Raw genomic sequence first — 25,107 nt, forward strand, 5'->3', positions numbered from 1 at the left:
CTTTACAGCCTCAGAGAAGTGTAGATGCTTTATAGTAATCTGCATAGGTGGACAATAAAAATGAAAGATTCCACTGAACTGAAGACAATAGAGATAAAAATAATCTCATTTACAGAGCTTTCTGATTTAGTCTTCGATTAGCTCCTGAGACAAAGAGTTAAAAAAAATCAAAACAACAACAAAATAATAATATAACCATCTCTTAGAAATTCTTCTCTTTCTGGGTTCTAGTGTGAGGCAGGGAAATACCATCCTCACACACTTGCTCGACAGGAGAAAGATGCCACTCAAACAGCTCTAATTAGATTGTTTTTACAAAGACTGCAAGCACCCTGTGAAATTGTTCTAAATTTCCAAGGCTAATTCCCATCTTGCTTGCTACTTAAGACAAATTAAACTATAAAAATATGTCCATTCACTGCTCCTCAAGAACAGAGTTGCTTTTATGTCTTAAAAAAAATAAAAAATAAAAACCCTGAGATAAAAGGATTAAACTGTGTCACACTTGTAAACAATTAACTTGAAAAGTAAAAGACCAAAATTGTGATGCCCTCCTAAATCAATGACTGATGTTCTGAACAATGTGAGAAAAATGTACTCTGCCAATAACTGGATGAGATTTATAAAAGTAAATTTTTTTTTTTTTTTAAAAACAGGGTATATATGTTCACAAACTTCCCTCAGTACTTTAAATAGAATTTCAAGAGCAAAATAAAACAAACACCAGGTATCCAAAAACTATTCAGTTCACTAGTGACAAGGAGGGAGGAAGGGAGGGAAGAAGCCAGGAGGCGGAAAAGAGGTCATATTTATTGACATGTGGGAAAGGACACAAAGCAAGTATTAAAGGAATTCTACACTCAGGCAAATATCTTTAATTCTCTGATGTCAGAACTTCATGTAGTACATTTATCTTTACTATAATTAACATTCTATTATAGAATGTTGGGTAGAGTGTATTTACTTATTTGCCTGGGGTATTTTTGCTTTGTAGTTTTTTGAATTTTATAAAAATACATCAGGTTAGTAGATATGGTCTGGGGGAAAAAAAAAAAGTGGGTATGAGATGAAATTGGAGAATATGTTCATGTGCTGACAGCTGTTTTAAATGAATTGGCATAGACTTACTGAGCCCCGTGGAAGACTGGCTACAACACAGCTGAAACGCAGGCTCTAGTGCAGTGACAAATGGCGAATCCACACTACAGTGGAACATCAGTAGTTTCTAGTCCTGACTTCTTTAATTAGATTTATCTTAGGGGTAGCGATTTCCTGTGAGATGTTTTCTCATCTTAAAGGTGCTAAATTGCCCATCTCACAAATAATCAAGTTGCTGCAACATCATCTATATTATTTACACTTGGATTTTTTTTGAATTGCTATTATGCAAATCCAACAGCAGATGATATATTCTGAATTTCCATTTAAAAGAACACATTCTTCCCGCTGTTGAAATTTGTAATGCTATTATGGGTCTGGTTTCCATTTATCAAGCACTAATATTTTGTTCTGCTTTGTGGAGTGCTCCAAATATATGCAGTTTTCTCATTTGGGTATTGATAATTTTTTCCATAGATCATATGGAAAAGAAATCCCATCTGAGGATAAAAAGGATCCATCTATAGTAGTAACAAAATTCATAATACTAATGATGATTTTAAAGATCCCAATATATATTGGCATTTTCTTGGTGCCAGGTACTCTTGTAAAGGTTTTATATACATTTAATTCTTCTAGTGATTCTAGGAAGTAGATGTTGTTAGTGATCCCATTACACAGATTAGGAAACTAAGGCACAAAAACCCATCTACACAAGCTCTTCAGAAGCAAGAGCAGCCTAGGAAGCTTTAATAGGAAAGTAGTTCTTGAGAAGCACATGGGCACTCTTCAGAAGGCACTCATCAAAGAGATGAAGTGAATAAATGTTTATATTTTGAAGTTTTAAATATATGCACCCACCCAAAAAAACAAAACTAAAACAGACTGCTATGGTCTGAATGTATTCCACAAAATTTATATATTGTAACCTAATTGCTAGTGTGATAATGTTAAGAGGTGGAAACTATAACGTGATTCAATCATGATGGTAGAGCCCAGGGATGGGATTAGGGTCCTTATGAAAAAGCTAAAAGGACTGGGTTTCCAACCCTCCTGCCACCCTAGGGCACAATGTTTCCTCCCCTGGCTCCTTGCAGAGGATGTGACAGCAAGGTGCCATTTTTAAAGCAGAAGGACCAGGCCTTCAACAGACTTAAAACCTACTCCCCCTTTGATCTTGGACTTTACAGACTCCAAAAATATGAGAAATAAATTTCTTGTTTCTGTGCTATTCAGTCTATGGCAGCTTTTTATAGCAGCACAAACAGGTGAAGACTCAGCCCCATATATTACTTTTTTAAAAATCAAATTAATAAGCAGTAGTGCTAAAAAACACATATATCATGCTACAGCTTACTCTTTGTCATTTCTGACTCTCTCGTAGATCCAATACCTGTTGTGGTGACAGTCACATACCAGACAATAAACCTGTTTAGATTAAACCTACTAGCTTAAGTGTCGGTGGGGGTGGGGTTCTTGAAGGACCCAGTCCCTTAATATCTATTATTTAATATTTGTCTATATTACCTTTTGATCTCAGGATTTAGAATAAACATTCAAAATTTTAGGGATAGCTGGAAGAATCAAGTGCAACCTAGTTTTCTTAGGAAACAGAACAAAAGAACTCAGGAATTTTTTAATAAAAATATTTTTATTAGTTGTTGATGCACCTTTATTTTATTTACTTATTTATCTGTGGTGCTGAGAATCGAACCCAGTGCCTCACACATGCTAGGCAAGTGCTCTGCTACTGAGCCATAACCCCAGTCCCAAGAATTCAGGAATTTCTAAACTAGAGAATGGGCTTGCAGAGACTTGGGTGTCCACAAACTCCTTGAAATGAGTGTGCAAATACAATGAGTGCCCTTCACTTCCAAGTTGGATTTTAAATGTCAAATTCATAATGGATCCAGCTCTTGTAAAGAGTTATTGTCAACTGCATTAAGTGACATGCTAAAGTCAAAGAGCTGCTTAAATTGGAAGTTATAGTTTCCAATTTCCCATCTTCTTATTCAGCATTCTTCCCAATATACCTTAAGTTAAATTAGGTATGACACACAGGCATAGCCATCATGGCTTCAAAAGGGACTGTTGGCCTAAATTCTGTATTGGGGAGAATAGCAGCCTTGAATCCAACCAACTAGTATTTTGGCTCTGCCACCGTCTAGCTATTGATCTTAAAAGTTCTTTGACTTTGTTTAATGTTTCAGTTTCCTCATCTATAAATTCTGATGGAAATAATTAGACTTGAGGTTGTTTTGAAGAGGGTAGGTAATGCACGTAAGATCCATGACAGGTATCCACCATAAAATAGATACCCAGATCACCATGTCTGTTACAAACTTATCTTGACTGATGAATTGAAAAGTAGCATTTTATTTTGATTTATATTTAGACTTGGCCAACAACTTTAAAAAAAAATCATGCCAATATGGCTTTTCAAGTGAAATGTTAATTATAATCCTACTAATGAAAATAAAGTGCTGGCAGCAGTGAAGATTAATTATATTTTAGAACAAAAACCTCTTTTTTTTTAAAATCCAGAACTGCAGTAATTAATTTTTGATAGTTAGAAGGCATTACAATAAATAACTTGCCACTAATTGATATTCCTGGGTTTATAAGAAATTAGAGGATTACATTAGGGCAGATTAGGTGAACATGTCACCTGTAGAATCAGGTAGAGATGCACTTGAACTTATTTCTGCAGTGCTATGATTCTGATGCATTTGGATCACTGATGTTCTCATATTGTGTCACTATTTCAGGTTACTCATATGATAAAAGAGAAAGTGAAATTACAAAATATGTCTGTATTATCCATAAGGCTAATGGCAAGTTATAAATGAATTCTTAGGCAAAAAGATAAGGATGGACTTTTAGATTTATACTAACTGACTAAGGCAAAGTCACATCTGCTATCAGTGGGAAAGCTTCCTTTTTGGTGTGGGTCAGTAGAGGAAACAGAACAGCTGGATTTTAATGTGAGCTACATTATTTATATGTGGGGCAACTCCGAGCTGATTCTCTAAGCTTCAGTTTTCTCATCTATAATGGGTACCTTTATACCAATTAAAATGTTTGCCACCACCTCATTAGATTGCTGCATTCTGTAAAAAAAAAAAAAAAAAAAAAAAAAAAAAAAAAAACCTATATGAAAACTACTTAAGACAACTCTTAGAAGTCAGGAATGAAAGAGATTATTGATTGAGAAATTCAGAGAAGTCAAGGTTACCTAGCTAGCTAGTGACAGAGATATGCCCCAAACTCAGATTTCCTTGTTCTTCATCTTTTCATTTGTCTACTTCTCTTTTCCTGCTTTAGTAAAAGTACACTTTCAGAACAATTTTGGATTATGAGATTAGCATATTATATATTGTGATTGTGCATACACAAGTATTAGCTCCCTTTGATCTTTATTTGAAAATATTTATCTTAAGCCATTAAAATAATTCTTATTACCTCTCACTTAGGAATTACTATTTTATCTTAAGAAATGCTTAAACATGGAGGGTATCCCTGTGGTAATTGGATTTGTCAAAAATGCAATTGAGTTTCTACAGTGATTATAATTCAACAGTTGAAAGCCTTTTGTATTTAGGATTCTCTTGAATTCATTCTGCATTTTTCTCAGCATAAATAAAATGAGTGCGATTTGGAAACATGTCATGAAGTGTCACTACTTTCAAGAAGTTCAATAGGCATGTTGGTGCCCACACATAATTCCTAATGCTTTTTATTTTTTTCCCCTGTCATTGTCTCAATGGAAGTAAGGTAAAAGTTTGCTCTATTAAGCAAAGACAAAGACAACATGAATCACTGCAGCCAATTCTAGTGTTTTCTCTAGTATCTGTCAGATCACTCTGCAGTATAATAAGAAGAGAGGCTGGCTCCATTGGAAAAATTACTAAAATTCCCACATGAAGACCCTCAACCAAAGCCATTTAAGTTAGTGACACAGTGGAAGCCAAACACACACATTTTGTGTTATAAATTGTGCATGAAGTCACTTAACGTTTTAATACACTCGAAAAATCTGGTCCTGTGCTAGCAAACTTGCCCATCTAGGAGAGGCTTCAGGTAGTGGTTCTGTGGTTCCAGTTGCCAGCATTCTGTCTTTGGGGTCTGGAATATAGAATGATTGACTGTACACTTAAATACCTGCTGGTTAGGGCTTTAGTCTAAGATAAAATGCTGTTCATGGTTGTAATCTAGATTTAAGCTCTCTGTGTAGCCCTTAAACTTCAATTAAATGCTCTAACCTTTTGCGTAACACTTCAAATTCAAAGATTTTTGGTTTCTAGGTCAGCTCTAGATTTTGGGAATATTTGTGGGCATAGAGCTATAAAAAGGCAGGTTCTAGTCTGATTCAAGTGCTTTTGCTTCTATACTGTAAAAATAGCATAGGAATAAAATGAGCATAGTTTTCAACAATCATAATAAAGGTACAAGGAGGTTATTTTTTTATTCTTCAACACACTTTGCTTCTCAGATGTGGAAAATAACAGGTTAAGGAAAATAATGACAAAGTGGCAAAAATACAGGGAACTAGTAGTACTGAGTGACCTAATTCTGAGTGGAAATAACACTATAATACAGCAAGTGTTGAGTGACAAGTTCTCTAGGCAAGGCCACGCCAAACACATTCTCATCTTATATTCACCTATTTTATTTCTATGATTTTCCTTACTTTGCTAAAGAAAGAAAGATTTCTCTGTGATTTCATTTTGCTTTTCATTTACTATGGAAATGATTGAAGAGACTTGAAATGAGAAATTGTTATTATTTTTTACATTTTAAAATGGGCGATATACATATAAAATGTAAACCTATTCTAACCATCCACATGTACTAATTATAGTTTCTAAACAAGTTGAAAAGAAACAATTACCTCTTTGACCTTATCCTTCCTGAACTAGCATTGGTGAACTTAATCGATTTTTTCAGGATGAAAGAAGATTTTAACTCTTGAGTACCTAGCTAGTATATACCTAAAAAAGGGACTATAAAATTTCTCCCCATCGAAAGTAAATTTTAAGAATTTTAAAAAGACTATCTACACCACAGAACACCCTTTTAAGGAAAGAATACTGCAGGTATGAGCCTGCTCAAATGCTGGAAGATTATTTCTTGCTCCCCCAAGCCTGGAAATAAATTTATCATTGCCTTTGGTACTTATTAGGAAAGCTTTTAAGCAGAATACCACTTTCAAGTTAATCTTGGACACTAAGGAGGCAGGCAGGACTTGGTCAGAGTTGTGATTGAAGTAGAGACCACCACAGATTTTAGAAACAAACAAACAACCAAAAAAAATGGGGGGGATGGGGGGGATACATGAACAACTGGAGAGAAAAATGTCTGAACTGCAAAGTTCGAAAAAGCTGGGTCTGAAGTTAGTATTACTCAGTGTTTTCTAAGGTATCTGCAGGAGAGTAAGCAGTGAGCCTGCAGGTATGAAGAGGCCACAGAGCTGTTTTGGACATCAGGGGGATTAAGCATGGTTATGTGACAGGTGGTAGCCCTGGCTGACTGCAGGACACAAAGAAGGGTTTGAGTGGCATGGCAAACTGTTTTCTAAAGACTTCTCAATCCAAGATCTGGTATTGCAATACCCCCTGTTTCACTCTTCCTGCTAAGGATTGCTTTAGCTATTCTGGGTTTCTTATTCTTCCAGATGAATTTCATAATTGCTTGCTCTATTTCTGTAAGGTACACAATTGGGATTTTAATTGGAATTGCATTGAATTTGTATAGCACTTTAGGTAGTATGGCCATTTTGACAATATTAATTCTTCCTATCCAAGAACATGGAAGATCTTTCCATCTTCTAAGGTGTTCTTTAATTTCTTTCTTTAGTGTTGTATAGTTCTCATTGTAGAGGTCTTTCACCTCTTTTGTGAGATTGATTCCCAAGTATTTTATTTTTTTCGAGGCTATTGTGAATGGGGTAGTTTTCCTAATTTCTCTTTCGGAAGATTCATCACTTATGTATAAAAATGCGTTGGATTTATGGGCATTGATCTTGTAACCTGCTACTTTACTGAAATCACTTATGAGTTCTAAGAGTTTTCTGGTGGAATTTCCAGGTTCCTCTAAATATATAATCATGTCATCAGCGAACAGGGATAGTTTGAGTTCTTCTTTTCCAATTCGTATCCCTTTAATTTCTTTGGTTTGTCTAATTGCTCTGGCCAGAGTCTCAAGAACGATGTTGAATAGAAGTGGTGAAAGAGGGCATCCCTGCCTTGTTCCAGTTTTTAGGGGGAATGCTTTCAGTTTTTCACCATTTAGAATGATATTAGCCATGGGCTTAGCATAAATGGCCTTTACAATGTTAAGGAATGTTCCCACTATCCCTATTTTTTCTAGTGTTTTGAGCATGAAGGGGTGCTGTATTTTATCAAATGCTTTTTCTGCATCTATTGAAATAATCATGTGATTCTTGACTTTAAGTCTATTAATATGGTGAATTACGTTTATTGATTTCCTGATGTTGAACCAACCTTGCATCCCTGGGATGAAACCCACTTGATCATGGCACCAGATCTTCAACTCTACTACAAAGCAATAGTAACAAAAACGGCATGGTATTGGTACCAAAATAGAAAGGTAGATCAATGGTACAGAATAGAGGACACGGACACAAACCCAAATAAATACAATTTTCTCATACTAGACAAAGGGGCCAAAAATATGCAATGGAGAAAAGATAGCCTCTTCAACAAATGGTGCTGGGAGAATTGGAAATCCATATGCAACAGAATGAAACTAAATCCATATCTCTCACCATGCACGAAACTAAACTCAAAATGGATTAAGGACCTCGGAATCAGACCAGAGACCCTGCAGATCATAGAAGAAAAAGTAGGTCCAAATCTTCACCTTGTTGGTCTAGGACCAGAATTCCTTAACAGGACTCCCATAGCACAAGAAATAAAAGCAAGAATCAACCACTGGGATAGATTCAAACTAAAAAGCTTTCTCTCAGCAAAGGAAACTATCAGCAATGCGAAGAAAGAGCCTACAGAGTGGGAGAATATCTTTGCCAATCATACTTCAGATAGAGCACTAATCTCCAGAATCTATAAAGAACTCAAAAAACTCTACTCCAAGAATTCAAATAGTCCAGTCAACAAATGGGCTAAGGAAATGAATAGACACTTCACAGAAGAAGATCTACAAGCAATCAACAAACATATGGAAAAATGTTCAACATCTCTAGTAATAAGAGAAATGCAAATCAAAACCACCCTAAGATTCCATCTCACCCCAATTAGAATGGCGATTATCAAGAATACGAGCAACAACAGGTGTTGGCGAGGATGTGGGGAGAAAGGTACACTCATACACTGCTGGTGGGGCTGCAAATTAGTGCAGCCACTCTGGAAAGCAGTGTGGAGATTCCTTAGAAAACTTGGAATGGACCCACCATTTGACCCAGCTATCCCACTCCTTGGCCTATACCCAAAGGACTTAAAATCTGCATACTACAGAGATACAGCCACATCAATGTTCATAGCTGCTCAATTCACAATAGCCAGACTGTGGAACCAACCTAGATGCCCTTCAATTGATGAGTGGATAAAGAAACTGTGGTATATATATATACAATGGAATATTACTCAGCCATAAAGAATGATAAAATTATGACATTTGCAGGCAAATGGATGAAATTGGAGAATATCATGCTAAGTGAGATAGGCCGATCTCAAAAAGCCAAAGGATGAATGATATCGCTGATAAGTGGAGGATGACACATAATGGGGGGGAGGGAAGGGTTAGAGTTAGGGTTAGGGAGGGGGGCAAGTATGGAGGAAGGAACTACTGTATAGAGGGTAAAGAGGGGTGGGAGGGGTGGGGGGAAGGGGAAAAATAACAGAATGAATCAAACAACATTGCTCTATGTAAATTCATGATTACACAAATGGTATGCCTTTACGCCATGTACAAACAGAGAAACAACATGTATCCCATTTGTTTACAATAAAAAAAAAAAAAAGAAAAAAAAAAAAAAAAGACTTCTCAATCCAACATACTCCTATAACCCAAAAAACTTAACAAAATGCTGAGTATTAAGCATGGACTCCTAAAATGTTTGGCTATTGCATGTGACAAGGATTTACTACTGGAAAGAGGTGAGTGGAAACTATTCTCTTCATGCATCCGAAGGGAAGCTAGGTATGTTTGAGGAGTAATCCTCATTAATTTCTCCCTCTGGAATATACTCCTGCTGCAACTGTGAGAGACAGATTACCAAGCAGTCCACAAATGAGACACACCAGACATTTCCAATGTACTTAATTTATATTAATTACATCACCAACTCCTGAACTTCATACTTTCCTCAGTAAATATCCAAATTTAAATCCATCAATCCTCTCCCTAACTTTCAAGTGGCCAGTTCATTTATGGGCCCCTTCTGACAAGCATCCATCCATTTATTCATAACCATCAACAGCCATCAGTAAACTGGCCAAGCCCAGTGTGCTTCCCATATGAAAATATCAGTTACAGTATGGGGTGGAAGCACTAAGAGAATGAGGGCTGGTGCTCTTGTGTTATGATACCAGTGACACTGCATCCATATGAGATATATTTGTGTGAGAAAGAGAGAACAAACTACACATGAATCTTAGGTAAGTAGTTTCCTACATGGCTAATAACTAAACCTAAATTCTCATGTATGTACTTAAGTACCGCAAAATAACAGTATGAATAATATCTGCATTTCCTTACCTTCTATTGCTGATAGGAGAACACGGGAATGATCATATGCAATTACATTTGCATATCTATTCTTTGGTTTGTTTACTTCCAAGTTTGAATGTTCCCATGTGAACTGCTGCCCAGGGTCAATTGACTTTAAAAGAAAAACAGCATATACAAAATCAATAGTGAATAACACAGAATTATAGGCATTTATCATAAGTAACAAACATGAGTTAAAAAGAAAATTCTGAAGTCACATTTCATCAAGACCACTCTAGCAGTGAAGCTGAACATTCATGTAACAGCATAACACAGAATGATTAATTGTGGTAAGAAACAGTGATAGTCACCAACATTGATTCAAATGAAAAAAAACATCAGTATAGATGTCCTGCTAATATTGGAAAGGCAGGTTTTTACTTTTACTTCTCAAATTTCCTTCACTGCTGCTGTAGTTACAAGTTATCTTGGTCTGCTATTCCTACTAGTTCTATGAACATTATTTTATCTTGACTATTCTTCCCTAAACTTTCCTATCTGTCCCTAAGTTCAGAATTTAACACAAATGGTCTTTCACTGGCTACACTGCTGGTTCTTCTCCTACATGCTCATGTCTTAAAGGCAACATAGGAGTTTTGTCTGTCTCTTTATAATACACTATGGCCAATATCATTGGATAATTTGTACAACTCAAACTAACAATAACAAACGAAGGGAAGTCAGTCATATTAATCAGCATAGTCACAAAATAAATTTATAACCCAATGCAGATAGAGTATTTTTTCTATTTATCCTTTTCCATTTATCATTGTGTTATCATTGTTCATCAAGATTAGATCTTTTCCCTATTTTAACCTTATTTTAATTTCTTTCATATTCAAAGAAATTATTCAACCAAAATTATTCAACAATCTAAAATAAACATTGTACAAATATTATATATATACACATACATACATATATACATATACACACACATTATAGGTAGAACTATTATTTCAAGAGCAAATAAGACTCTAGGACTTGTTAATTTCCAGCTGTGCTAAGAAATCAAAACATCTTTTCTTTCATCACAGGATGCTGACACCTTTTTTAAGATTTCTAATTTCATGGTTTATGGAAACATGAGTTGGGTAATAACAAATGTGATTTTAAGTGATCAAAATCAAGGTTTCAAAAATAATAATAATATAGGTTTACATCCAGGTGAAATTTTTTTAAAAGTTAATAGAATTTTTAGCAATTACTTTCAATGCTAGATATTTTCTACACCTTTATGTGTTTATGCAGAAGTTGAAAGTAATACAGGCACAATTGCTATCACATTACAGATGAATGCTTTCTATGGAAAGGAACAGTTGAGCATGACAGTAAAACACATAAGTGTAAAGAGTCAAGCCTGTCAAGTCTCAAATATCTTCCAAATATTCTGAAAAATTTAGCAGTATACCATGCAGCCTCAAATTAACTAAGGAACATAAAATCTTCCTGTTTTTAAAAAAATTTCTTAGCTTGTGCTAATCTAAAGAGGTAATCCTTGAACAGTATTCAGTAAAATAATTATCCATGCCTTTGGGGTCTAAAGAATAATGTTACCAAGGGATTTTCTAATTTGTTCTTCCAGGGAATGTATACCATCCCCTGTAGAACAAAATTCTCTCCAAGTAATCCATGAACAAAGAAGTTAAAATAGTCACATGCCAGGAAGTAGACTTCAAGTCAACCCTGAACCTGCTCTAACACAGAAGAGTTCCATTCAATGACTAAGACCTACCTTAAAATATCTTAGGTTGGTCCTAAATCTATAATCCCAATGTCATTCCCTAAATCCAGAACTTCAATTTCTCATTGAAATTCCTTCTCTAATCTCTTATTCTAATCCATTCTTCACACTGTGGTCAAAGTTGCTTTGTAAAATGCAGAGATCAGTCAGCTGTTTTAGAACTTCTACTGGCCCTGGTGAGTTTGCAGCCTAAACCCTAAACTCTTCATCATAATCTTGTATAGCTTTAGTCATCTTTGCATCTACACTGTACCTGGCTTAGTAAATAGTTCGATGAATTTTTTAAATAAATGAATAGAATTAATGAATAAACATTTCTGAGAAAAGTTCATAAAGAGAATTCATGGAGTAGTTTCTCTATATAACATGGAAGTTAGAGAACAAAGTATAAGAACTTCAATGTACAATGTACCAAAATTTTTAATATTTAACACCCTTTGTCATATGGATTAGAAATTAAGTATATAATCCTAAAATTAAAACTACTACTGATATTCTACTTTATACTAGTTAATATTACTAGGTAAAGTCACTGTCACATCATCCTCTCAGATATCCCAACAAGATACTAAGCTCACTGATATACAGTGCTTCTGGTAGAAGGCATTATGCTATTACTCTCTGATGACCTTGGTTTACTCTGATGAAGATTCCCCACATATGTATAAAATGACATGCATTTCATTATCATAATGAAATTGCATCTATCAACTCAAACACACTGTTAACTCCTGTTCATTTCTACTCTTGCCGCATATCCTTAGCCCTCTGTGTGATTTATTGAATACCTACATTGCTCAAAAATTGGAAATGGAAAAATGAGCTGTGTACCACATATTAATATGCTTAGGCTTAAAGTGTGGCCCATGAGAAGATGACCTACAAGTAACAGGATGATTATAATAATGGCCGCCAAGTCATTATGCTTTATATACAATATAATTTAATTTTTACAATTGTACCAGGTAAATATTGGTTTTGTTTTTTCCATTTGGCAGACGAAGAAACTGAAGCAAAGAAAGATTAGCTGAATAAATCTTACTGAGGGTCTGTTTTGTGACAGGCACTGTGATACTTGGTGATTAAGTAAACAGGCTAAACACGCATAGACTCATAGTCATTCTCAAACTCAGGTCTGTGTGAATCCGGTGCTCAGTAAAGAATTCCTAGGGGGTGACTCCTAAGCCAGAATGCTCCGAACTATTCAGAATGCCAGCGCAAAACAAGGAAGCCCAACACATGCCGTACATCTAAGTATAACCATCCTTTACCTTGCCAGTCCGAATGATATTTCTTCCCAACTTATCATTCTGTGCCATTTTGGGACAATTACATAAGAAATCAAGTTTTAAAAATGAGGTTGGCTTCACATGGATGATAAAACAGATGGGATGCAGCTTACATTTATACTTGTTTTACACGGATCAAACAAACATTGATTAAATAATGCTGACTTGTCTGTGTGCAACACAGCTCTGATCCATCTGTACCTATCGTCTGACTGAACGTTTAACAATACACAGCATAGGTCATTATTTTTGGAGCTTGTCAGAATGCTGAGAGCAGTAAACTCAGTAAAGAAGAATAAGTACTAAAGTAGGTGAGGTATCCTAACCTTTTTATCAGGGAAAAGAAAAAAGAAAAAAAAACTTGAGAAAAATCATGTTTCCATTATCCATGTGAATAAGTCAATGATCACAGATGGATAAGACTCTAATTCTCTGACCCCACTTTTTAGGTTTTTCTTAGTGCAAATGATACATGGTTGCTTTGCCTCTTTGTTTTCTGACTTTCTTTGCTGCTGAGGATGAATGAAACCATCTGTATAGAGAAAGAGCAGAATAGACCTTGAGGGGTACAGAAGTTGACTTCCAGTTCAAACTTGTTTTTCTAGCTGGTTCACCTTGACCATGCAGCTTCCTACTGCAAGGTAAGCCTAGGTCAGTCACCACAACAGTATTCAAAACAATTTGGAATAAGCGCACTTTTCCTAAGGGACTCAATTCCTTTTTTGAACTGGCTGTCAGTATTTGTTGTTTGTGAGGCTGGCTCTCAATTCTTTCTACTCATCCCTGTGTTTAAATAGACACATCTGTGTGACATCCTTGCCTCCCAGCACTTGAACCGCAGTCCTACCTTCTGGAGCAGGAATCCTGGCTAAGTTTTCTTTAATCTCCTTTAAGGAGAATGTTTCAAGTTGGAAATAAAGCCAAGTTAATTTATTCAACCAATATGATTAATAGACTTTTTATGAACTATGTGAAATTCGTACGTGACATTGTTAAGGAATTCATGAAAAAGAATGCTTCATCATATTTAGATCTGATTCTCAACTCAGTCAACAAGCTCCTAGAGACAGATCCTGAGTAGATGCTACATAATATCTAAGTCATTACCAAGATGCCAAAGCATCATGGTCTGCTGCCTTGTTGCTGGGCTGCCCCTCCCCACCACAACTTTTGACAAAATCACCCTAATACTAGCAGATTTTCAACTCAATAGCTTTGCTTCACTGAGAAAATCGTGACCAAATAAAAGTAAAATCTTCCTTGTGCGTGATTTAAAGAATAAAGAGAAAGTCCAAGTAGACACCGTAACATCAAATACTTTGCATTAAGTTTTGAACATGATCTGAAACTTCTAATCTTTAACAAGAACTTTGTCTTAAAATAGGTTATTGGAAAAATAAACTATGTAACGGATGGATTTATAATTTTGCACTGTACTCGATTAAAATGCCAGAATTAAAAAGGAAATACTTATATCTAATATTTATAATAACACTTAGAAAATATTTCCTGTTTTCTTTGTGCTTTTCATATATTAATTTATTTTATCTTCACAAAGACCCTAGATGTAGTTACCACTATTAGCACAGTTCTATAGATGAAGAAGCTATTGTGCATAGAAGTAACAATATCACAAACAGTGGTTGGAGAAGCCATGTTTGCATGTAGGCATTCTTGCCCCCAAGTCTGAGGGCCAAGGTGCCACGCTACACATCCTCTGTAGCTAAGCTATAGAAAATTTCTCAAGTGTCTCCCACTTGCCTTTTGGTTGTTCCCATGAAATGCAATACAAGGAAGGCTGGAAACAGACTCTGCAGACTACTGGTAGACTATTCTTGTATTCTAAACACAGAACAAGAGAGTGACCATAAATCTGCACATCAGATTACAGACACTGAGTAAAACTTCCCACTATGAAAGTGATTTTTTTTTATAAAGCTGAGGTCTTTATCATCTAAAAACAAAGTCCTTCAAGAGATCTGCACAATTCAATATTTTTACCCAGAAGAAAAATATAATTCCCATATGCAAAATACCACACAATAGTAGTTATCTTGTTCCACTCCATTCTTGACCTCAGGAACAGAAAAACCTCAAAATATTCCTTTATAAACTCATCAAAGAGAAACCACAAGAAAAGAAGAGATTCATCTTGTTTCTGTGTTTCTAAAACAACTAAAAAATTTAATTATACAGAAGAAATAGACCAACTACTTCACTAGCCAAACTAGGGGTCAGACAATCCTTTTTACAGGGATTTGAACTTTCAAGGACCTTAACTCCCAGAGAAATACTATCTTTCCACATCGTTTTCCATTAGTGGGTTCATTTGGCTCTTACTCAGTGTGGTTTGCTTAGATATTCTTCCTTTCTGAGGTTTAGAAGAACAATCTGCTATTGACCGTGCATTTCTGTAATGAAGACTTTTTAAAAAATTCTTATTCATTCATGCTCTCTATTTGAAAATGGTAAGTTAATATATATTCATTTGAAAAAGACCCATGCTTGCATAGTTGGGGGGGGCTATATTTTGCACTGTTGGCAAAGCCCTGCAATTGGCATAATGAGTACTTTTTTCAGAGAAAAGCATGAGTTCATTTGAATGAAACAATACTTTCTAAACTTTACGTGAGAAAGGGGTGGGAAATCCAGTGATGATCAATGTCTGAGAGTCGGAGAGCAGCATGTTAGCTTTCTCTTTGCCCCTGGTTAACTGGGTCAGGTCATGTAACTCGGGTCTGTTTGCTATTTCCTTTTCCTGTTACTGTCATCCAACTGTCAGGTTTGTGCCCTCATTTTCTCTTATCTCCCTTGATCCAATTAGTTATTAAATCTTACTAAGTCTCTCCTTATGAGGGCACCTTTGATCCAGGCTACCATTAGAGTGTCAAGAACTGAAACAAAAATTTTTATGAACTCCTAGTGTTAACTAATGAATGAATGTTGAAGTTCCTCACCTTCAACAGCAGGAAAGACATACAGAATTTATAAATGTACCACATTCATCAAAGGTAGCTGAAAGTGCTTCAATCGGATATTATGTACTGTTAAAATTTTATCTCCAGGCAATAGTTACATAGACTGTATGTTGCCCAGTGGTTTGATCTGAAATTCTGACTGCAACATACTATGTAACAAATATAGAAAGTTATTTGAAGTAATATTTCCCTATATACATTTTTAGAATTTGTATGTAGGGAGGTAAAAAGGATAAACTACACTCATAGTCAATCATTTAAACATGTAAAGGAATTATCTGAGGCAACCCTTTGGTAAACAGTTTCTTCTGAATCACATCATAGCACTAAGGATGAGGTCAATTATTTCAAAGAGGACACCATTCACTCTTAGATGTGCATTAAAATTATCTTATTTTACCAAGGATTCAAAATGAAGAGAAAAAGCCTCAATAAAGACAGAAACACTGGATTATTCCTCAGCTCAACATAATGTGGTCTCTGGAATCCAAATAAGTGGTTTTAGTACTTTATGTGACTGTGAAAAAGATTTTTGAGAGAGTTTTCCAAATAAGGGTTTGAGAAAGAACATGCACCTTTAAGATCTGGAGATTTAAATGCCAGTTTTTATTATACATTCCTTTTTAATATGCCCAACACTTTCCTGAACACTAAAAGAAGTTATTCCTAGTACCCAAAGGCAATGTTCTAGTGCAGTGAGAGCAGTGACATGTTTTAATCCTAACGTTTTAGTTTTTAGCTATTTATCATCTACATCAAATAAAAATGAATAAGAAGAAAAGGATGGACAGGTTTATAGTTGATGTTCATAAGGACCAGAACGTTGTGGAAAATCACTTTACAGACAGAGTTCAGATATCAGGATTTCTGATGTTATTTGAAAAAGCAAAAAGAATTGAAAAATTTCAGACAGCCTGGGACAGGAAAAGCTTCTCAGAAATTGATTAAACTGCTCTGATTAAAGAGATAAAATGGATTGAATTGGTAAAAAACAATTACAATAATTTACAAATATAAGTCACTTGAGCAAATCTTTAAGAGATTGATATTAAGAATTAAAATAGGTTGTGCACTCTAGGAACATTAGTGAATATGGCAACTGTGCATAAGTAACAGAAAAATGAATTTACCTATTGAATGCAATCGACCTGTACCATTAAACTGAATATTTTGTAGCTGCAACATTTCATTCCCATGAATAATGGCACCCCTTTTGGGCATAAAATTAGTAAAATCCCTCATCATCTTTTGTTAATGTTGATATCTATGAAGACCTAAAAAGATCAAGGGTAGTCCACCTGATACAGAGTTATCACTAAAGAATGCTAGACATTCTTTGTCCTCCTGCCTGTACACACTCACAGCCTCCTGTCAGAACATCCCTGGCCCAGGGCAATTTTATTAATCCAGCAATGTCTGCTTTCTCCTTAACACCAATTCTATCTACTCTGACATAAAACTTCATATCCATTTTGAAGCACAAAACCTAGGCAACTGCTCCATTAATTTAGACAAAGAAATCCATTTTTTCCCTCCTACTTACTAAATGACAATCTATCTACATCATTTGCAACCTCATCCATCTTTGGGGCAGAGATAACAAAAGTGCACAAGTAGCCTCATATTTCTTACATTTTCCTTTCATTTGTTAATGGAGGCCTGATCATTCAGGAAAAAACAGTGCATAAGTAAATTCAAAAGAAAACCAACTGATGAATGAATAGCTCAGTTCCATAACTGCTGTATGACTCATGTTGCCTCAGCATTTATAAAGCAACACCGTAAGGAAAAAAGCAAAGATAAATAATCATCTCGGTTTTTAAAAGTCAGATGAAGTTTCCTAAATGATAACTTTAACTCTTCTTCATAAAATGTAGGAAGTTTTAACCTGATTTTAAATACTTTCCTCCCCCATATTTAGTTTCAGATGTGGGCAGGGGTGGAGGTAGGGGGAGAGATGAAATTCAAAACTGAAACATGAATCAACTTTGTTCATGTTCATTCAGTGCCATTTTAATCTTCTTTTCTGGATCAGACAAATAAAAATTCTACATTCAGAATGAAATGAGAAAAAGTGGTGCTTTTTCTGAGTCTGTGACAGAACATAGGAAATCCCAAAGAATCACTTAAAAAGTCTTCACCTCATTTCATCCCCAAATGTATTTTGTGCAACTATCTAGTTGAAACACAGGAGTTCCCAGAAGTGCCTTTTGGGCACAATATATATGTACTAAGAAACCCATGCTGTTGATATTACTTTTTGCAGGTAAGGTAGCAATGTACCGCACTAAATATAGACTTCTAATTAAAGAAGACACACAGGCAATCATTATTACTTATTCCCATGGTGCTTAGGTATCTTAGAAAGTATTTACAATCCAAAGGGTCAGTAGACTATTCTTTCTTGCACATGATAAGCAAACTAGAAACACTAGAATTAACACAACCTAGAATTTAGAGTTTCTTTCTAAACTAAAAGATTACTTCCAAAAATTTGTTTTGTTCAAAATGTTTAGTGGTTTAATATTGTAAAACTTTGAGGGGGGAGTACCAGGGATTGAATTCAAGGGTACTTGACCACTGAGCCACATTCCCAGCCCTATTTTGTATTTTATTTAGAGACAGGGTCTCACTGAGTTGCTTAGCACCTTGCTTTTGCTGACTGGCTTTGAATTCACGATCCTCATGCCTCAGCCTCCTGAGCTGTGGGGATTACAGGTGTGCACCACCGCGCCTGGCAACACTGTAAAATTCCTGAAGACTATTCCAGCTAAAATATTATATTAAAAATTGCACTTATAATTTCTCGCAGTAGCCCTTTTGAAAAAGTTGGAATCACTTGAGAATACTGCTACAGGGAAGTGATTTCTCTGATGCTATATATTCCACCATTTAGCATATAGTGCATTTTAAAATATATTTGTAGAATGAATCAGGCAGGATACAGGGAGATAATGACTATTACTCTAGAACCTTAGAAGGAGTTAAGTAAGTTTCTCCTTTGAAGGTGGGATGATAAAGTAAACACATACTGCAATAGATCAGAGATATATAAAATCATTTTAAATAAACGGAATGGCTCCAAGCCCAGAGTTGGCTGCAGTTTGATTCTTAAGAGCCCTTCTTATGTGGCACATTTGGAATTCACCCTAAGCTAACACCCACAGCAGCCTTTCATGCCATGACCCCAGCTCTTGCAGGCTTCCTATTTACTATTCGGATGTATCCTATTGGGTCTATGTGCCAGGTGGCAGTTCAGTAATGATCATACAACCCAATTCTTTTGCCTAGCAGTACGTGTTTATACAATTAATTGACCAGTTTAACACATAACAGCTTTTTTCACACTGTTTTTTAGTTTGTTGTAGTAACTATGCTCTACAGAAGTCTCCAGGTCAGAATGTTAGGAGTTGTGGAAAAGGAAAGGGTTCAGATGAGAGGGAAGAAAATGTTTGTAACCGAGCTCTGGTGCAGGCAGGGTTTTGGTTAGAGAGACCTTAGGTTCTGGTTACAACTGCTATCCCTGTGCAATTATTAATAAGACCCTCTTTCACTCAAGTGTCCCACTTTGGGCAATAATTATGTGGGCACCCCAGATTACAGCAGGCCCTGACTTTGTCATACCCACATCTCTGTCTTGGGATCCAAGTGAGCTTCAGGATAGGGTCATGACCATCAGAGGCAGGAGTGCTAGGGTGTGGGTGTCAGGAAAGCAAGGAGAAGAGAGACAGATGTCAGGTCCTGCTAAATACTAAGTTCACGTATAGACATGGACAAGTGGGTGAGGAAGATAAAGGTAATTTCTGCACCACATCACCTGTCTCCACTTCCTTAACCTTGGGATACAAGAAGAGGTGGCTGTTTCTACTCAATGATAAACCTAACTCAATTGATGTGTGGAACTGCATGCAAGAGAGAAAAATGAGGAGGGCAGAGCATGTGCTTTTTAACAGGTACCCAGGTCTCTAAAATAAAAATAATCAGTAATGTGGCCTGTTGAGAGTACCACTTTTTTCCTCCTTTAGGGGCAGGATGGATGATGGGAGGAATGTGCTGGTGAACAAGCTGCTTGGATGTGTGTTCAACTGTGGAGCAAAGAACAAAGTTAATGAACTGATTTTCTACATGGATAACTCATTTTATAGACATAATATTTCATCTTTGGTATCCAATGTTTTATTTTAAGACCATGATTGAAAGATGAGGTATATCTTACCTTTTTTTTTTTTTTTTCTCTTTCTTTTTAGTGCTCTGGAAATGGAACCACAGACTAACGGCTTGAGTATCACACAATTCATCTATCATATGTCTTTAAACACAGTATGTTTCAAGTATTAGAACATACTTTAACATGTCTTAAAAATCTGCCTGTATTAACCTATCTAAACGAATACTAGGAAAGTCAGTCACAGACAGACAGACAACTGAGTGAAAGGAGGATGATAATCATGAGTATCTGGGCCTCTACAAAGATGGCAGCATTCAGTCAGCGGAGTTAAACACCATGCCACTGAGATCATACAACTGAGGAAAGGAAGACTAAGGATCAGACTCCGGAGCAAAGTGACCTTACTGAGGTGCTCTCCTGGTCTCAAGGCCTGCCTTGGAGTCACTTTGCCTTCTCCACTGGAGTAACATTCATCCAACTGTGCACCTTTTATAAAAAACTGAGCTGGACACTGATTCATCCATTTCCTAAGGCTAGACTTCAGACACATTAACAGACACTAGGCTCCACCTAAAATTTTTGAAACTGAAAAATGAGTCTTTTCTCTGGATAAATGGACATGACAGCCATTGAAGAATAATTTACAATAGTAGGGAAAAAATCTTGAAAAGAGCCTTTCTGTAGTATGAGACTCATGAAGTGATTTACAGTATGAATAAAACTAGAAAGTTAATGAAATTGCTATGTAGTTACTGACATGGAAAGATATACACTTATACTATTAAATTTAAAAAGATTGTAAAGTGTTTTGATTAAAAAGTATATGCTACCGACATATATGGATACATACATACATACATATATATGTATACACATACACCTAGAAATTGTATACCAATAATATCAGTCCTTATATCTGGGCTGTGCAAGTTCATAATAATTTTAATGCATTTCCTTATGGTTTTATCTGTGTTCGTCAGTTTTTCAGTGTGTGAACATTGTACTATTTAACCAAATAATGAGAAGAAAACTGAGTTTCCAAAGACTTTCCACAACTACACATTTGACTTCCTCCTATAATGCTAGAGGCAGAGGGAGCAGATTACAGAGCCCAATACCCCATAGGATGTTTTGCAACATCCATAACAAGTTTTTCAACAAGGTTTTAAGGTCTATGGAGGTAATAATATTCAGTGTAGATTTATGATCAAGAATGCATATTGAAGAGATAACACAAGTTTAGACCATCTTCCTCCAAATTCACCAAAGAATGGAAGTAAGAAGGAATGTTTAAATTACTTCTTATTTTGATGATGATGTTGAAGAGTGTATTGATACTATGCAAAGTATCTCATGTAATTCTTAAAGTTAGAGGCAGATTTTTTTTTTTTTTTTTTTTGTATTACAGATGAGAAAATGAGGCTTAAGGAGTTATGACACTTTCTGTGAGTCACCTGGTAGTCCATAAAGTAGGGGAGCTGCACTGTATATTCAGGGAGTTTTGACTTTGAGGTCTGAGCTCTTAACCAATACGCTCTAGAGACAGTGTGTGCACATGTATAAATTATAAATTTACTATCATAAAGCTTAAGTCCTCATTTCAAAGCTGTGGACAGTAAGGAAAATAGATTAAACTCCAGATGTCTCTGTCAGTTTTGGTTTAATGACGCATTTATATACCATAGTAACTTTCGGTTCCAAAATTTTGTGGTAATGAAAGACAAGCTATAAGCTTTCTGTCTGGTTAGATATTTAACACAATTTTCATCAAATCCAAAACAGTGACATCTTAAGTATAATCTTCACCCTATAAAATTAGAAACAAACAAACAAAAAAACATGACCTCAATCTCTCCTTCATTTCTACCAACCCAATAGTCCTCCTTCTCCCTCTCATTTACACCACAAATGCTACAGGAAAGGACAGAGAGCTGATGTACATTCATTTGTGCAATTGAATAGGCATAATGGAGCAAAGGGTAGAATAGTATTGGCAGGAATTACAGAGAATGGTGCGAGACCAATAACTCATGAATAACAAGTCTGCACTAACAGTTTTAATGACTAGTCTAATGGTTTAATGGATAGCACTTTAATAGGATTTCTAGTAGAATCCTTCTGAAAGCTTGTCTTCAATAAATCTGTCATTAACAAAAAAGTACCCTGCTTTACCACATAACCATAGTTTACTGAATCTTAACACAAAGAAATTATGGCAGTTGTCACCCTGTATTAACATCCTCATCTCAGGTCTGCTATTGTTCGAGAAATGGCTACATGCTCAAAATGGAGGTTGCCAGGGAAGGAAGCATATTTATACTAAAGGCATTAAACAAGATAGAACCAAAAGCTCATAACTGTCACATATCAGAGTACAAAGACAAAAGCAGTCTCTGCAACTGCAAGCTAAATGCAAAGATTATGAGACCACTAAAACCTCGACGACATGCTGGAGTTCTCTTTAAAATGGCTAATTGAATTCTTTGAGGTGATTCATGTTTGAATGCCTATTGCATGGTTTCTACATTTGTGTAATACTTGTTTCATATTCTTTTGTTTCCCCTGCTGATTTAAAATCTTTTCAAGTCAGGGATTCCCATGTCGCATTCCTCTGGATGCATACCACTTCGATATTAATGCTAAGTAGTTATCATCGGTCCTAATAAACAATCCTGAATTCCAGCCCTTGGCTCTGTTTTTCTCTGTTCATGTCAGAGGTTCTTAATTCTTAGTTCTCCACATTGGGATATTTCTTGCCAGAGAGCACTTATGCTGTCTGTTCTTCTAAATCCTTCCTTTCTTTCAAGGTTCGGTTCAAATGCCACTCTCCCAAGCCACTCCTGCCTAGAGATGCTTCCCAAGCATCTGCACACAAGCCCACCACCACACATTACAGTATGGACCATCCACTTGGCAATGAGCTTGATTTAGCCTGATTTTTCTTCTTTTAAGGACATTTAAATTCTTAACTTTTCTTTACATTTGGCAATTCTTTATTTCCCCAACTCTATTACAAATTCTTGAACAGAAAAAACAGCCTACCGTACAAATTTGTAACCTATAAAATGACTAGCCTAGTACAGGTACATACAGAATATATGTAAGATATATTTATATAACTTTAATAATTTCAGACTTTTGCCTCAATTTCCACGCCAGTCTTTAGAAATTATGATACTCATTTTTTTTATAATTACACTTTCACATCCTGAATCTTAAAATTTAGGAAAAAAATCTGAACCTGAGGGTAACAGACTGATTCCTTTTTCAGATTACCTTCCTCATCGATGGTGATAACTATAAATGCATCAACTTTATAGCATTTTATATTGATCATCAAGACTACTGAAAATAGCCCATCAGCCAGGCTACAGTCCATTAAATTTGTACAAATTGAACAAGGCCCAGAGTATGTTAGAAGATTAAAAATAACACTTTTCGGATCCAATGCTGGAAACATTTGAATAGATATAAACATTCTAGGAGATTTATATATGTCTATTTATGGGCAATATTACTGTAAAAATGACTCAAGATCAAAAGTATTTATTAATCATGCTATCCAATAAAAGTAAACACAATTATATACTGAAAAATACAAATACAAATGACTTCATTTAAAACATGTTATGAATAAGAAAAATTAGAATTTGTTTTTATTGTACATACATCTCATTTACTCCAATTTGAGGATGAGATCTGATAATTTAACAGAACAGCAAACAAAATACAAAGAAGCTCAACAGTGAATAGCAACATTGGTAAGAAAACAACACGAAGGATATGCTCTGCTTTCCAATATGGATACTAAAATGAAAGAGTCCCTTAGCCAATGATTTACAATAAAGGAAGAGGAGAAAAAGATCTATTTGATATGTTAGCATCCATATTTCTTTCTGGAGGAATATATTTTATCTAGCTTGGGAAATTTTCTTTGAAATTATAACATACAATACTATGCTTGTTAACTGCTCGCATAGCTTACAGAAACTAAGAAGTTCTGCCAGGGAGCTATAATGAAGAACAAATGCTGTACCTTTATCTTATTTTATATACAGTCAAGTTAACAGAATATGAGAAAGAGGAAAAAAAAAAACGAGTTTTTACTAAGATAGGTCCAAAAACCTCAGAGTTTGAAGGATTTATTTTTCTGTCTAAGAAATTAGGAAGTGCAGACTTTGAAGAACAGATTTTAGACAGTTGCTAGCACTCTAACTGCACTGTTCTACAGGATTTCTAAGTACCTGAATTTATTGAACATCAGAGGAAATAAAAAATCCCATCAACCCTCACATAGTAGATGTAAGAAATAGAAATAAAAATCCAAGTCATTACTTTGAAGTAAAACTCGTCCTAAATTATACTGAATCCTAACAAAATCTAGTTATTGTGGCATTGGGTTAAATTTTGGCTTTAATTGACCTTTGTGCCCTTAGAGTCTAGCAAAGTATCTAGTATACTGTAAAAACTCAGCAAATGTCTTTTGCGTGAGTGACTTGAATGTAAAGCTGGAAAACAACGAAGACCTACAACAAGCAAATATTAATGTTCTTAAAATTACTTCAGAGGTAGCTAATATTTTTCCAATTGGTCTTCCTTGTTCTCAAGGATATTTGGGGGAAATGAGAAGCTTTGTTTCACAGAGATCATTTGTTTATTCTCTGATGAAAATTATAATCCTCAGTTTGTGGCACTGCAATTGGTTGCTGTGGGAATGATTACAGATGAAAAACAAAAAGATTATATCCCTCTTCAAGAGCAAATGAGTACCAAGAGCAGATGAACTCTTAAGGAAACAAAGATGTTCTTTTCATGAAAATATTTTTATGATAAAACTGCAGGAAGAAAAAAAGACTTATTCTATGAAATTTGCTAGTGGAACTTTAGATTTCAGGAAAAATGATTTTTTATTTTTCATCCCAGAGTTGGCCTTGAGCCGTGAATCTTCAAGATCGTTTTTCTTTACGGACACTGGGGCAGTAAGAAAAGTGAGCTCTATAATCAACATTCTTCTCTTGCATCAGTTTAGGCAGGTTAAGGGTTTCCCTTTCTGAGCCTTCAGGGGACTCAGTCTCCTGCGCT

The 25,107-nt window shown here is 35.5% G+C and overlaps 1 protein-coding gene across 3 annotated transcripts in view; it reads right to left on the bottom strand.

Moving 5' to 3' along the window:
* The window catches only part of PTPRD (protein tyrosine phosphatase receptor type D), a gene marked incomplete at its 5' end in the record, with an annotated part of 242,588 nt that overhangs the window by 63,898 nt on the left and 153,583 nt on the right, over positions 1 to 25,107 (bottom strand). For all 3 annotated transcript variants that reach the window (XM_079112996.1, XM_079112995.1, XM_079112994.1), the window contains one exon: positions 9,835 to 9,958. In XM_079112996.1, coding sequence (XP_078969122.1) covers positions 9,835 to 9,958 — 124 coding nt within the window. The remainder of the gene's footprint in view (positions 1 to 9,834; positions 9,959 to 25,107) is intronic.

Source organism: Sciurus vulgaris (genome assembly GCF_902686455.1).
Source record: "Sciurus vulgaris genome assembly, chromosome: 15".
Classification (NCBI taxonomy): Eukaryota; Metazoa; Chordata; class Mammalia; order Rodentia; family Sciuridae; genus Sciurus; species Sciurus vulgaris.